Genomic DNA, 13876 nt, shown 5'->3' with positions numbered 1-13876 from the left:
CAAACACTGTTCCTGGGGCACTTGTAATAGCTACAGTCGCTACGCAGAGAGGTTGATAGGAGAAGTATGATTTATTCTCTTTCCAAAACCTAAAATAAATCCACAAAAATGTCGGCTTTGGATTGTTCCTAATGTGGACGCCCTACTGTTCTGCTTTTTAATGTTTGTAATAATGAATAGAGGCGTACACAGCTTTACAGGAACAGTGTTGATCGTTCATATCGTTATCTTCTGTCTCAATCGTCGGGGGATGCGGTGGTTCACCTTGTACTGTGTGATCAGTAGGCTTCTATCTTTCATTTTTTTCACGTCCGTTTGAGTCAGTCTGACAGCCTGAACGCAACCTCCAAATGTATAATGCAACTGCAAAAGTGTCTGCTTCTTTCTGAGATCGCTTTTTCCAACAAATTTGACAATATTTCTCTGGGGAGTGCAGTAATAGACAGTGGCAGCGCCGACAGTTTCACGGACTTAGCAACAGTAACTAAGGGGGGCGGGGCTTAACGAAGTGTCAATTCCCAGATACCATCAGCAGGTGTTTAAAAACTGGTAGTTATGCCACAACGACATTGGCAAACTCCTTTTTGGGATCTGTATGATTTTCACAGTAAGTATTAGATTGTTTTCGGTGTGTATCAGCCGAGAAAACAATATATAATATCATAATCTCCACTATTCCAGTACATCTCCCCTTCATCCAATAACTGCCTGGATGTTCACTGGAAGTCTATTTTTCTACTTCCTGACCAAGTCTTTAGCAAAGAATGCTGATTAATGAGCGAGCATCCACACCCACACTGCAATGACCAGATGTAGAAGAGGAAGAGAAAATGACTGGTTTCAGGTCATGTGTTTTTTTCTTTTGTCTGTGGTTCAAAACATTCAGCATTGGTTCATAATAATGGCAAATGAGAAAAAACAACAGTCAATTTCACTGTGTTAAAAGTTACACATGCTTCTCTTTACATCCCCTCTCCACAGCGATAATATATCCTTAGCCTGAAAAACATAAACACAGCTGCCGGCTTCATTTTAGGTAAAACAGGCTGAACAGCAATAAATCAATTAGCTGTAAACTATTAAATATTCTGACTTCAGCTTCGTAAATGTGAATATTTTCTCATTTCTTTACTTCTCCATGACAGTAAACTGATATCTTTGGGTTGTGGACAGCTGAGAACGTCATCTTGGGCTTTGGGAAATGAGCGACATTTTTTCACCATTTTCTGACATTTTACAGACCAAACAACTAAACGATTCATCGAGAAAATAATCAACAATGAAAAGAATCGTTAGTTGCAGCCCCACTGAACAGTATGTTAGCCTTCCATTGTTACACGGGCAGCTTTACTGCAGTGACCACCAGGAGCTTTGTAATGGAAATCTAAGAGAGTTACAACACTAAAGCAACAACTGGGTCTATAATGTGTACTGCAGTGCACTCCTTATATCTCATGTCATAAAAGAACAACATATCTAGTATCCTCAATGGAGATGAACAGTGCTGCCATGTCAGTTGTTTTCAAGACCTAAAATAGACCAAGTTGTTTCTCTTCTAAGGACGTGATCAGCATTTCTTCGTCGCAGTCTTTATTTTCCTTCATTTATCACCTCTACTCTTTCGAGCTGACAGTTGTTGCGGGGGAGAGGGTGTATTTCACTGCACACATGTGCTGCACACTTCTACACATTTAGAAGATAAACAATGTCTATACATTCATGCAAGAAGTAGATATCCCTTTTTACTGTGCCCTACAAGCAGCATGCTTGCATCCAGTAACCTATTTACATAACAGCAATGCCTGTCAAGCCTCTGAGCAAATGTGTTTATATACAATTAACACTGAAGTGTGTGTGTGTGTGTGTGTGTGTGTGTGGCTGCGTTTACAGTGAATCATGCAGAGATATTTCCTACTACCAGGCTGCTGCTCTCACAGTTTAAGCAGAGCACGCTGCCCTAGGGGAACTTCTCATTTGTGCTGAGCTATGGGGGAAAAAGGTTTGTAAGCCAAACAATAAAGAAAATCAGTTGAAGTGAGCAGCAACATTTTTGTTGTGGACGGGGAGGAGATTAAATGTCAATCAAAGACCAGAATTAGCGGGGAAGCCTGTGAATGAGTGCTTCCTGTTAATGAAAGCTTAAGCCTCGACGTTGTGTGAAGCCCTCTCTGCTGCATTAACTAATGGCTTTCTCTGGGGACTACCAACATGCCAAAACAATCCAATTCTGTCCTCTTTTTTGAAAGGCATAATTAGATAGAAGTAGTCACCATGGGATATTCCTTATTGAATTTGTTTGTTTAGGCCAAGTAAAATATAAAGCGCCAACTTTTTAAGCTTTTTTGTGGTTAGACTTCCTCAGCTTGTCAAAGAAAGGCAGTGATTCAAATAATTTCCGTCTGTCCCTGTAAGTAGTAACGAGGCTCATCTTTCAACCTAAACCCCACACCTTGTCTCTGAATCTCCTAAGTTTAGGCTTTATCGGACAGACAGGACAGACCATTTAGTGGTGTGGCCACGTAGGAAGCAGTGAGACTTTTCTCAGCTGTTCTGACAGATACCATGGACGCAGGTGTGAGTGCTGTAAAGCATACGTGGAGGCGTGATGTAGCACCTCTGGAAGGATGTCACACCTCTGTCACACATACGGCTAGATGGATCATGATTTCAGCTAAGACAACAAACTGCAACAAAGTATTCTTTATTTAACGGGTAACATCTTCCAAGAAAGAATAAAAACTTAAACATGGTCCTTATCATAAGCCCAGCAGCAGGACAGTACGAGAGGAAAAACATGCAACTGTCACAGAGTACAAAATCAAGAGTCCAAATGAATTTTATTTATTCTTGAAGGTATTCTGAGCTCACAGCTGCATTTAGCCTTCAGATAATGTAAATTTCACTTTTTAGAGACCAGAAATCCTCCACATGAGATTCCAGGTCTATATCCGTGATGCAGCGTTCGCGTGCTGTGACGTGTTATTCAAAGCGCACAAGTGAAGGTAAAACTCTTACTTGCATGACGTGAGTATTTACGCACAAATTCATGAACCCCTGGTTCAAATTCAGACCTCTCCTATAATTCCTGTCAACCTCGACACACTGCACCGGATGGTAATTACTGATATGAAACCTGCTGTACAGAGCAGAGTATGTAATTAGCCTTCTAACCAGGGGCACAACTTAACAACCAGCCGTCTCTTCAAAGACCCAGGAGAGGAAAACACAGTATGTGGTCCCTATCAATTTAAGCCAAATTTTCTGTTTTCTTTCAGGAAAGAGGATGACAAATCAATTCAGTGATTAAAATGGTCACAAAATGCATGATATTGAGCACTACATAGCCACATTATTTTAGATTTAAACAAGCTATGGAAAGAAAAAAGTATATCTGAAAGTGGTGCAAAATAAACACATTTTTAAAATTTTGAGATGTTGACATTTACTGCAAAGGCCCTGTACAGGATGCTCACAGATCATGTTCTTGAACATGTGCTACATCATATTTTAGTAGACTACTAGTTTTAATCCAGAGAACAAATTCTAAAGAAAGTATTTCAGGTTGTCTCAGTCTTTTGCCTACAGGATCACTATCAGTTTAAACCTCAGCATATGTTCAGCAAAGTTATAAGAACAACATAAGCATTTGAAAGCATGGGAAAGGGTAATCTTCTCTTTGCTACCAAGCGCCACTTTCCATCAGTTGTTTAATGCGTATGTGTGTGCGTGTGTGTGTGTGTGTGTGAGAGAGAGAGAGCTCTAGCCAGTGCTGGGAACAGTCAGGGGTGCTCACACTATGTCCAAACAGCAGCCCACTCATTATCAAACAGACCCTGCCATGTCTGACCCCTCACTTCAGTCCTGGTGGGAGGAAACCACTCCAAACCAAGATTTTCTGCTCGCTCACTCACTCAACATCCAGGATTTAGCTTTTAACAAATGTCCTCACATCCTTGCTTGCTGGGAAAAGGGGCATGTGCTCCAGGGAGCTGTTTCAATCCCAAACATCCTCAGTAAAGCCCATATGTTTACCTCAAAGCAGAGCCCAGAGTGAAGGCAAAGCACACACACGGATGTGTTTTTTCTTTACATTATAAACTTGGGCAGTGGCAAGTTAAGTGCACCGGACTGCACTCACACAGACTGCACTTCTGGTGGCATTGCTGATGCCACGTCTGTCCCTTCAGGAGGTGGGTGAACACTCCCAACACCCCAACAATTCAAACTAGGTCTGGTGCGGTTAGGAAAAACACTCCAACAGTGTGAGGGATAGCACTGAAGGCCACATTTGTGTTACTATTAATAGCATTGGCTAAAGAAAACCTGACTCACTCAAATACTTTTTGTCTGCCATATTTGCGCAAATTGTCTTTTCGTGCTGTTGCGCAATTCGTCTGTAACCATCAATGTGGCACGTTTGCAAGCCAGATATGGGTGTTGTGAGACCACTCACCCAGCAGCAGCAGTTTCACTTCCCTCGCCGCCTTCTCTCCATCTTCTCTCAGGTTTTTATCAATCATTTTAGACCTCTCGGCCGCCGCTTTATCTTCCTGACTAACTGTACAACCCATGGTTCCTAGTGCGCGCTTCAGGACTGCTGCTTAGTGGGAAAATATCACCTAGGAAAAAATATTAACGGCCGAGCCTGAAAAACCCTTATTTTAAAAAACAAGGGTTGAAGTTGAGCAAGGCGACTTCCCTTTTTGATGTCTGGCGACAAACGTGACGGAGTCCGTTCATTAGCGAGAGGGACCGAAAATCATAAACAGAAAGAGACGAGTTTCTTCTGCGACGTGAACTTGGGTTTCTAACGCGTGAAAGCCCCAAAGACTCGTCGGTTGTTCAGTCAGTTGGTCCACATTGGTGGTTTCTTGTGAGAGTGGAGAAGATGTCCTGAGACCGTAAAAAAAACTTTTTGGCGACGTTTGTCTTAAGTAATTCGGTAGCTCCCGCAGACCATCCGAGCAGGTTAAACACGCGAGAAGGGGCCACGAAGTTCAGCACTCACAAAAAGAAAAAGTATTCCAGCTGTTGAAAAACGAGCACACGGATTCTTGCTGCCACTCAGGCTACCGGACAGGCACTAAGCACTTTTCAGAGGATATGTATCTTTGCTGCGTTATATGTTTTTCTGTTTTTATCCCTACTGCCGCTGCGCATTTCTTCCCCGCGTTGAGATTTATCACATTTGAAGCCACACCCGCAGCCGCCGTGAAGTTCCCCTTCTCCCGACAAACAGCGAGACAGCGCCGTCACCTCACTGAACAGCAGCAGGGACAACCTTCACCAGCAAAAAAAATAAATACGCCCACTTCCCGCTTCATGGGAAATGTAGTCAACTGTTTCCTTAAGAGCTGTCTCATCTGCCTTCAACTTTCCAGTTCACATGAATTTTTTTTGTTTATGTGATACCCCGAGAAGAGATTAGATAGACTAGATGTTTTTGTTTGTTTATTTTTTTTTATTAGGCTACACTTCTAGCTAATAGCTAGCATAGCATCAATAACTAGTAGCATGTCTTGTGTGGATATCCTACCTAAATATTTATTATATGTTATTATTATTATTATTATTTTGTAAATATAGCCTACACAGTATCAAGAAATTGTCCATTACCGTTATGAACGTTGAATAATACTAAATCATTATATCAAAAATAAAACAATAAACATTTTATTCTCTGACAAAAGAAGGATGAAGCCTAAGCTAATTGTGCCAACCCTTAATACAATTTTTTACCCTTGCTCTATCTGAAATAGCAGTGAAACAAAACAAAATAAATATATATAGGCCTATGTATGATAAAGAAACACACCAGCATAAAACAGAAATAGAACAAATCAAACACTTTTCATATTTCTGAGTCATTTCTACGTGTTGGTGACATATTTTGTCTCTTTCACATATAATGTATTTGAACATTTTCTTAATCTTACACTTGCCTTTGGTGTGGGAGACCTGGGTTCGATTCCCTCTGTGAGACATCCACCATTGTGTCCCTGAGCAAGACACTTAACCCCTAGCTGCTCCAGAGGCGTGCGACCTCTGACATGTATAGCAATTGTATGTCGCTTTGGATAAAAGCGTTAGCTAAATGAATAAATGTAGATGCTCTAAAAAAAACCTAACCTTCTCATGCTGCATGACGTTCTTGTAGCGCCACAGCTAATGCCTGTACAGCTCTATAGTGTCACCTTGTGGACTGTCTCCTGACCCTCAAGAGAAGAAATAATCTCTTTTCTTGCACTATTTGTGCACTGCAAACATGTTTTCTTTGCCAAATAGAAGAGACAATGCTAGTTATTTCATTTAGGTGAAATATAATTATCTATTTGTGAAACTATATATATATATATATATATATATATATATATAATACACATATAGTGTCTTCACTAAAAAAAATATTGTTAAGATTTCAGGTTATACTGCTTACAGCTTAAACTGCCTTTGTGGTCCATTTAAAGCTGTTCTGATTTTGCTTCTCACATAATATACGAAAATATATATGAAAAATGCATTATATATTGAAAAATATATTATATATAGGTCAAAGAATTGTGGCATTATGAAAGTGTTTCATTCAGGACTGATAAAAAACGTTGGAATTTTTGATCTGTATAAAATATAAGGAATGATTACTTACTCAGTCCATATATAACTTTCTGTTCCATTTAATAGGGTGAAGGACAATGGGAGAAAAAAACCCCTGTAGTTTCCTGATCATCATATCTGATAGATGATGAAAGATCAAAGTTTTGTTACCTCATTATCTTTATTGCAACATTGTTTACAGTACAATAACTGCCAGCAACATATTAAAATATATAGAGAAAATCGACATGAATCGAAGGACAAATAGGTTTAAAAGCACTTTGAAAATGATTACATTTATATTTTTAATTGGACTAAAACTTTGCTATTTACATTGTACAAACTAGATATGCATATAGAATATAAAGGGTATACATTTATATACATTATTTATAAATGCTGGCCGATGTCAATATTTAATATGTTACTATTCAATCATACACGTTTCAATAAATCACAGAAAGAGGGAGACACTAAGCAACACTAAGATCTAAAGAGAGGTCCTCAGAGATCATCTTGTATCAGCCACTGATACCTCTTGCTTATTTTTATTTTTTGCATGTTGCGAGGTTTTGAAGAATTTTTTGTGTGCATACTATTGAAAAACTCTTTATGACACCCATTACATTTCCCAAATAGCTGTATCACACATACAGCCAAAAACTAAGGTCAAACTAGGAACAGGAAGCTGTGGATAAATATAACCTTGCATTGGATAAACACTAAATATAAGTTATGTCCCAGTGGCTGATTCAGATGATTCCCCCTGCACACAGACACATAAAGACAACCAAATATCTAGATAAAATGAGAAAAAAAAGGGGGATTAAAAGAGGTTTGTCGTGTAACAAATTGACAGGACAATACTCATACTCAATACCCATACATACAATACCCATATTGTCTGGTGTAACAGAATTTATCATTTTAAAAAAACAATGAAATGTAGGCAAGTATACCAGCTCACTAACAACTCCAGGTTAGTGGGTTACTGTCTGCCAAGAAGCAGCGAGGAAGTCAGAAGTGACCCAAACTATACCACTGATGATATACCACAGACTATAAAAGACAAATATAAGAAAAAAAAAACATAAAATTGATCATTAACATGGTTTTGCATCTTGCATTTCATTACTGAATCAGATTCAACTGATACGCCGAATAAACATTACACATGAGGTTTAAAACAACAGTTAATCTATCAATGGTAGGAGACAAATACTCGAATTATACTTCAGATCAGAGTATAGGTCCAGGTGTAACAACACAAACGCATATAGGTAGTATAGTTCAAATACTGTGGAGCCATGTTTTCTTTTTTAAACAACACGGACACTTAAAAACCTCCAACAGTACTACTCCAACTAATTAGTTTTTTTTATCTACGGAACGGACCAGAGGAGGAAACTAATGATGGCAGGGTTTCACAGGAAAACTTCATTTCAAGTAGTGTTTGACATCCATATTATACCATCGATACATTGTCTCGTAATCTACATTAGATTAATTTATTAATGATTTAGTTATGCAAAGGAACACACCTTTAAATCACATCTATCAAATATGTTAATTTCTCACAAATCATTTGCTTGTGTTTCATTATTGGCTACAAGAGGTTGTGCTTTTCAAAGGAAAGTGCTATTGCTAACCTTCAACTTTTCAAGATTGTTAGAGACTTTGTTAGGGATCAAGCTTGTGCTGCACACAGAAATATTTACAGACACCAAACTGTTACTAACCACTTCATGAAGTGACCCTGTTGTTTTTTAAAAACACATTTTGGTTATCTCTGATTACTTCCAGTAAATGTGCAGAAACAACACATCAAATCTTCCAGGTAAAAATCATCCCTACTCAATGATTAAGAACACTGAGTGGTAACTTTCATCTTTTCATTTATCACTCTGATCTGTACATTCCAACTGATGAGGTCTTCAGTACCATTTATCACTGTCATTTACATGGTAATACAGAAAAGAAAACTCTGTGTACAATATAAGCATTATTCTATGTATTGATCTGGACAGCCAAGAACCATTTAAAAATGTTCTTAACCTGAAACCTGCCTCTCTGATATTGATCTCCTCATGTACGACCTAGCTGAGAATCATGTCCTCTGAGGTTTTCATCAAGTAGTGATTAATAACAAAAATATACATCTAGATCATATTGTGTAGGAATGTTAGGATAAATGTGCTCACAAAACGGTACCACTTCTGTGGTTCCCCTTGCTCTGTCAGAGGGGAGAATGTTAATACCTCCAAACCTTAAAATACACAGCAGCAGCAAAAGTTAGTGGAGTAGGAGCTAAAGGCTGCACACCTTAAAAAGGAATAGTTTGACACTTTCCAGTCAATATGCTATGCTAAGCTAAGCTAAGCTAACCGGCTGTAGCTTCAAATTTACTGTACAGACACGAGAGTGGTATCAAACTCTCTGCAACAAATTAAGCATATTTCCAAAAAATGCTGAACTATTCCTTTAACCTATCTTTCTTTCTGTGGAATAGCCTGTACTATCACATTCCTCTGCAGTTGCACAGAATAGCAAAGTTGTAGTTATTCAAATAACTTAGAATAATAATAACAGACTTAAAATCATAAAAGAATTGTCTATCGTTCAATGCATTTCTCTCATTCAACAGTTCAAACGAGAGGTGCCTCAGATTGTGTCCTATAATCTGAGTAGCAGTTTGCAGATCATAAAGGATCTTAGGACAAAAGAGGGATAGCAGGTGTGATGGCCGATGCTCACAACCAACAACGGGACAGGCGTATAAAGACAGCAGCTTTCTCTAGTTACTTTTCTGTTTTCTACATCCATCTCACAAGGCACAGCCTCCAAATGTCAGCATTAATCTTTATGCACCTGGCCTATTTTGTAAATTCACTATCAACTTTCCAAGAAAGTCTACTGGCCTGGATCTGCAGTCACTGTTAGGCAGGATGCACAGTACAAAGTAACGTCATTAGAGTGAGAGCTTTTTGTGAAGACCCTTCCTCAACTCTAGACTCCCCCCTCTGTGGCCAATATTTTCTGATGTAAAAGATCGGACATTTTTCACGAACATTTTTCAAAATAAAAACATTACAGCAAAAATCTAAATCAACAATATAAAATCGGAAAGGAAAAAAAAAAGGAAGGTGATGCCTAGTGACCACTGCTGGCGTTATTGGTGCCGGATGTCCAATCAATGATGATAAAGCTGAGACTCATTATCATAAACAGGAAGCCTATCCCAGCAAAACAGGCAGCCTAGAAGAGAGAACAAGCGATTGAGTTAAAGAGAGTAACAGAGAACAGGAGACGCAGAGATCATCAACTGGATGCATAATTTTCAGTCAGGATATTTACAGCAACTTCCACAGTAAATCATTATGTGAATGACTTTAACAAAACAAATGTTTCCGTGTGACTTTACCAATGGGCTAAAATCACAACCAATACTGATTTTTAGGTCTTTTTTGAGGTCGATACAGATTTCAATATTTGTGAATTTAAAAAATCTTTAAATTAGTTTATACGTTTTTTTCCCTGGATGGCACCTGAGAACCTTTTTAGTCCTCTGACCTCTTATTTAATTCCAGTTTAAATTGTCACCATGCTGCAGTGAGATAGACATGTACTCCAGGATGTGTCAGTACACCGTGACCGAGACTACTGGGTGCGCTTACATGTGCAACAGAGCGCACTTCTGAGCACACATATCAGTGACGCTAGATAAAACAGACTTGAAACTTTCAACCAGAGGGGGCAGCAAAACACTGCTTTTCAGTCTGGAATAAGGTTTCTCTTTTTTTTTTTATGTGACAGAATATTCACTTTATTGACAAAAGTATTGGGACACACCTACAGGAGATTTTATGACATCTCATTCTGAATCCATAGGATTCATTATATATGGAGTTGGTCCTCCCTTTGCAGCTATAACAGCTTCCACTGTCCTGGGAAGGTTTTCTATGTGGACCAGTCAAGTTCTTCCACACCAAACTCATTCAATCATGCCTTTATGGACCTTGCTTTGTGCACTTGGGCACAGTCATACTGGGAAAGAAAAGAGCCTTCCCCAAACTGTTCCCACAAAATTGGTAGCATAGAATTTTCCAAAATGCCTTGGTAAGCTGAGGCATTAACATTTCCCTTCATTGGAACTAAGGAGCCTAGGCCAACCCCAGAAGAACAACCCCACAGCATAATCCCTCCACCATTAAACTTTACAATTGGCGCAATGCAGTCAGGCAGGTAACGTTCTCCTGGCATTTACCAAGTCCTGTGGAAGCCTGCTTTACACCACTTCATCCAACGCTTGGCATTGTGCTTGGTCATGTAAGGCTTGCATGCAGCTGCTCGGCAATGGAAACCCATGCCATGAAGGTCGAGCGCACAGTTTGTGTGCTGATGTTAATGCCAGAGGAGACTAAGAAATCTGCAGTTATTGAGTCAGCAGAACGTTGGTGACTTTGAGGCACTGTGCGCCTCACTCTGTGGTTGAGTTGCTGTGGTTCCTAAATGCTCCACATTGCAATAATACCACATAGAGTTGATCGTGGAACATCTACGAGAGGGAAGAAATATCACAAACTGACTGGGGTACGGTACCTCGCTTGAATTGAGTGAGCACTTCAGAACAACCAATTCTTTCACAAATGTATGTAAAGGCTCTAGGTGCTTGATTTGATACACCTGTGGCAATATGACTGAATGAAAGTCATGGTATCACTTTTTCAAAATTTCCTCAAACATATCTTTGGCATTTCTGCACTACAATTGTTGATACAAACCTTTTTATTTTATTTTAAATATTGTCATTTTCAATCCACAGAGCTTCTACTGTATATTGATGCTATACCTTTAGACAGATCATCTTTATATATCCTCAACTTACCTAAAATAAATGCAACTAAACTGAACTTTTCTGTTATTCTCATTAGATGCTCACCATGATTTTGGGAACCGAGCGCAGTGGCTCCTCTTCTTTGGGTACAATGCGAATGTAGAAGACAGCAGGGAAAATGAAGATGAGACAAGGGGCGGATGTGGCACCTGGAAAGCAGACAAAAACACAAAATTATTAATGAATTTCATCTTCTATGAATTCTCACTCCCTGCAGTTCTCATTAAGTGCTGCTGCCAGTCTGCCAGCACTGTAGTGATTTTATGGAAATTAGTAGATAAGGATGTTTATATTTATTTTGTTCCACCAACAGAAATTAATTGATATGTGGATTTTGAATTTAATGTTTGAAGTGAGAATGAGTCTGTTGGACACTTGGATGGATCTGTAAAAGTACTGCTGGGTGGCCTTCACCCCACAAAAATGATCAGAGACACTGAATAAGATCTCTTTCCAGATATTTAATTGCTGTTCTCAAAATCTTGGATATGTCTTCTTATTCTTTTCCATTAAAGTCCTGGAATATCCAGAATACCAACGTATATTATAAGAACTGTTATATATAGAAATATAATATAATATATAAGAAAGTGTAAATATGAAATATGTAGGCGTAAATAATATTACTACTGATACCCAGAGTTTAAAGCATCTTTGCCAGCCTTGAGACATGAAAAATCCTGACGATTTAAGAACCCTGAACCCTGGGGGGTTCTTCCATGTCACGTGCATGCTAGGAAACAACATTTGGTGTAGCTGTATTGTTGTCCGGGTGGGAACAGTAGAGAGAGAAATGTAGGGCTTCTATACACTGTACAGTGCCAGAAACAGGTTGTAGTAATGAAAAGGAAAAAAAGTTGTGAACATCTGTCATAAATCAGGAGAAATACAGGAGATTTGTGAGCCTGTGAGGAAACTGGGAAAATCGGGAGGGTTGGCCAAGTATGCTTTAAAGAGAACATGAAAGTTAATCAGGATTTTTCAGGGTGCCTCTGCTAGTAACTGAGTCTGCCTTAATGTTGGTGTTTTATGCGTCCAACCCACCCTTGTGCCAGGGTTGGTCTAACCTACCAATGATTCCAAAAATGCCCAGGATGTTGGGGGCAAAGATGACCAGCAGGTTGATGAAAGTGAGCAGAATGACAGCAATGGCGATGTGACGGGGCCAGTAGAAGGTCTTGTTGGGAAACACCATCTGCTGGATCGCTCTCCGTACCTGATCATAACAAAAAAGCCATTTTCAATTGTTTCACTGTACTTTACTACTTTAATACAACGTAGATTCACTGCATCAAGAAAACTACTGTTTTTATAACTTTACCAAGTGAGCCAACATGTAAACCTAAGGTGCTGAAATTGTACTTACAGGAAAGAGCACAATGGGAACAGTGAGTGTGACAGCAGTGAGCACAGCCACACGCACGCACAAAATCAAAGTGTCATACGGGTCAATACGGCTGTAGGTGTGAAGCAGCTCTGCTTCCACTTCACCTGAAAGAGATCAAAAGAGAGGAGGGATAGAATAGAGTAGCTGCAAGAATGATGAGGGAACACCACTTCCTAAAAACCAGCTGGCAAAACAACTTGTAGTAATAAAATTTGATAGTATATCATAACAAATACTAATTAGACTAATGCAGAAATCATGCTTTATTAAGATCCAAAATATAGGTACAAATTACCTTCATAAATCATGATGCCTTTTCAGTACAGTAGATTACATTAGGAGATTAAATGGTTATCGTAAGATCTACAATATGACCACTAGAGGGGGCAGAGGCATCATGGTGCTTTTCAGCCTTCAGGATTACTGTTCTGCTGTGGCATTCATTTGTAATAATATGCCATATGAAAACAAATATGACAATATTACAGTTAACTAATTAGAAGCATGAATAAAGAAATAAAGAAGCAAAAATTAGGCAGTGTAGCAAAAATGACTAGATAGATAGATAGATAGATAGATAGATAGACAGATAGATAGACAGACAGATAGACAGACAGACAGACAGACAGACAGATAGACAGACAGACAGACAGACAGATAGATAGACAGATCACGCAAGACGAAGAGAGAGACAGAATATTCTGCAATGGGAGGAGGACCAGGCCTCACCATAGAAAGTTAGGTATCCAAAAAGGGCAGCCAGGAAGTACATGCTGTACATGACTGCAATGGAGATGTTGGCCACATGCTGCATCTTTTTCTTGGTGGGACTGAAATCAGAAGATATTGCCATGTGATGTCACACACACACACACACACACACACACACATAACATCAGGACATCCACTGTCAAATTACTGTATGAGCTCACACACTAAGCATGTAGCCCAGTTACCATAAAATACCATCTTCAGCTGCGGGGCTACATTTGTTGCTGAAA

The 13876-nt window shown here is 39.2% G+C and overlaps 2 protein-coding genes across 7 annotated transcripts in view; both read right to left on the bottom strand.

Annotated features, from left to right (window-relative positions):
- Positions 1-5267, bottom strand: part of LOC123987349 (guanine nucleotide-binding protein G(i) subunit alpha-2-like) — a 67166-nt gene extending 61899 nt beyond the window's left edge. Inside the window, exon 1 of the mRNA XM_046076151.1 lies at positions 4454-5267. Coding sequence (XP_045932107.1) covers positions 4454-4571 — 118 coding nt within the window. The 5' untranslated portion in view covers positions 4572-5267. The remainder of the gene's footprint in view (positions 1-4453) is intronic.
- A 1489-nt stretch (positions 5268-6756) lies between these two features.
- LOC123987024 (sodium-coupled neutral amino acid transporter 3-like) overlaps positions 6757-13876 on the bottom strand; it is a 43498-nt gene continuing 36378 nt past the window's right edge. For all 6 annotated transcript variants that reach the window (XM_046075543.1, XM_046075541.1, XM_046075546.1 and 3 more), the window contains 5 exons: positions 13605-13705; positions 12855-12979; positions 12560-12704; positions 11534-11637; positions 6757-9849 (listed from right to left, as the gene is read on the bottom strand). In XM_046075543.1, the coding sequence (XP_045931499.1) occupies positions 9745-9849; positions 11534-11637; positions 12560-12704; positions 12855-12979; positions 13605-13705 (580 nt within the window). In that variant the 3' untranslated portion in view covers positions 6757-9744. The remainder of the gene's footprint in view (positions 9850-11533; positions 11638-12559; positions 12705-12854; positions 12980-13604; positions 13706-13876) is intronic.

This window comes from Micropterus dolomieu, linkage group LG18 (genome assembly GCF_021292245.1).
Source record: "Micropterus dolomieu isolate WLL.071019.BEF.003 ecotype Adirondacks linkage group LG18, ASM2129224v1, whole genome shotgun sequence".
In the NCBI taxonomy this organism is placed as follows: domain Eukaryota; kingdom Metazoa; phylum Chordata; class Actinopteri; order Centrarchiformes; family Centrarchidae; genus Micropterus; species Micropterus dolomieu.
Note: the sequence above shows the minus strand (reverse complement) of the source record. Positions and strands in the feature narration are given on the sequence as shown.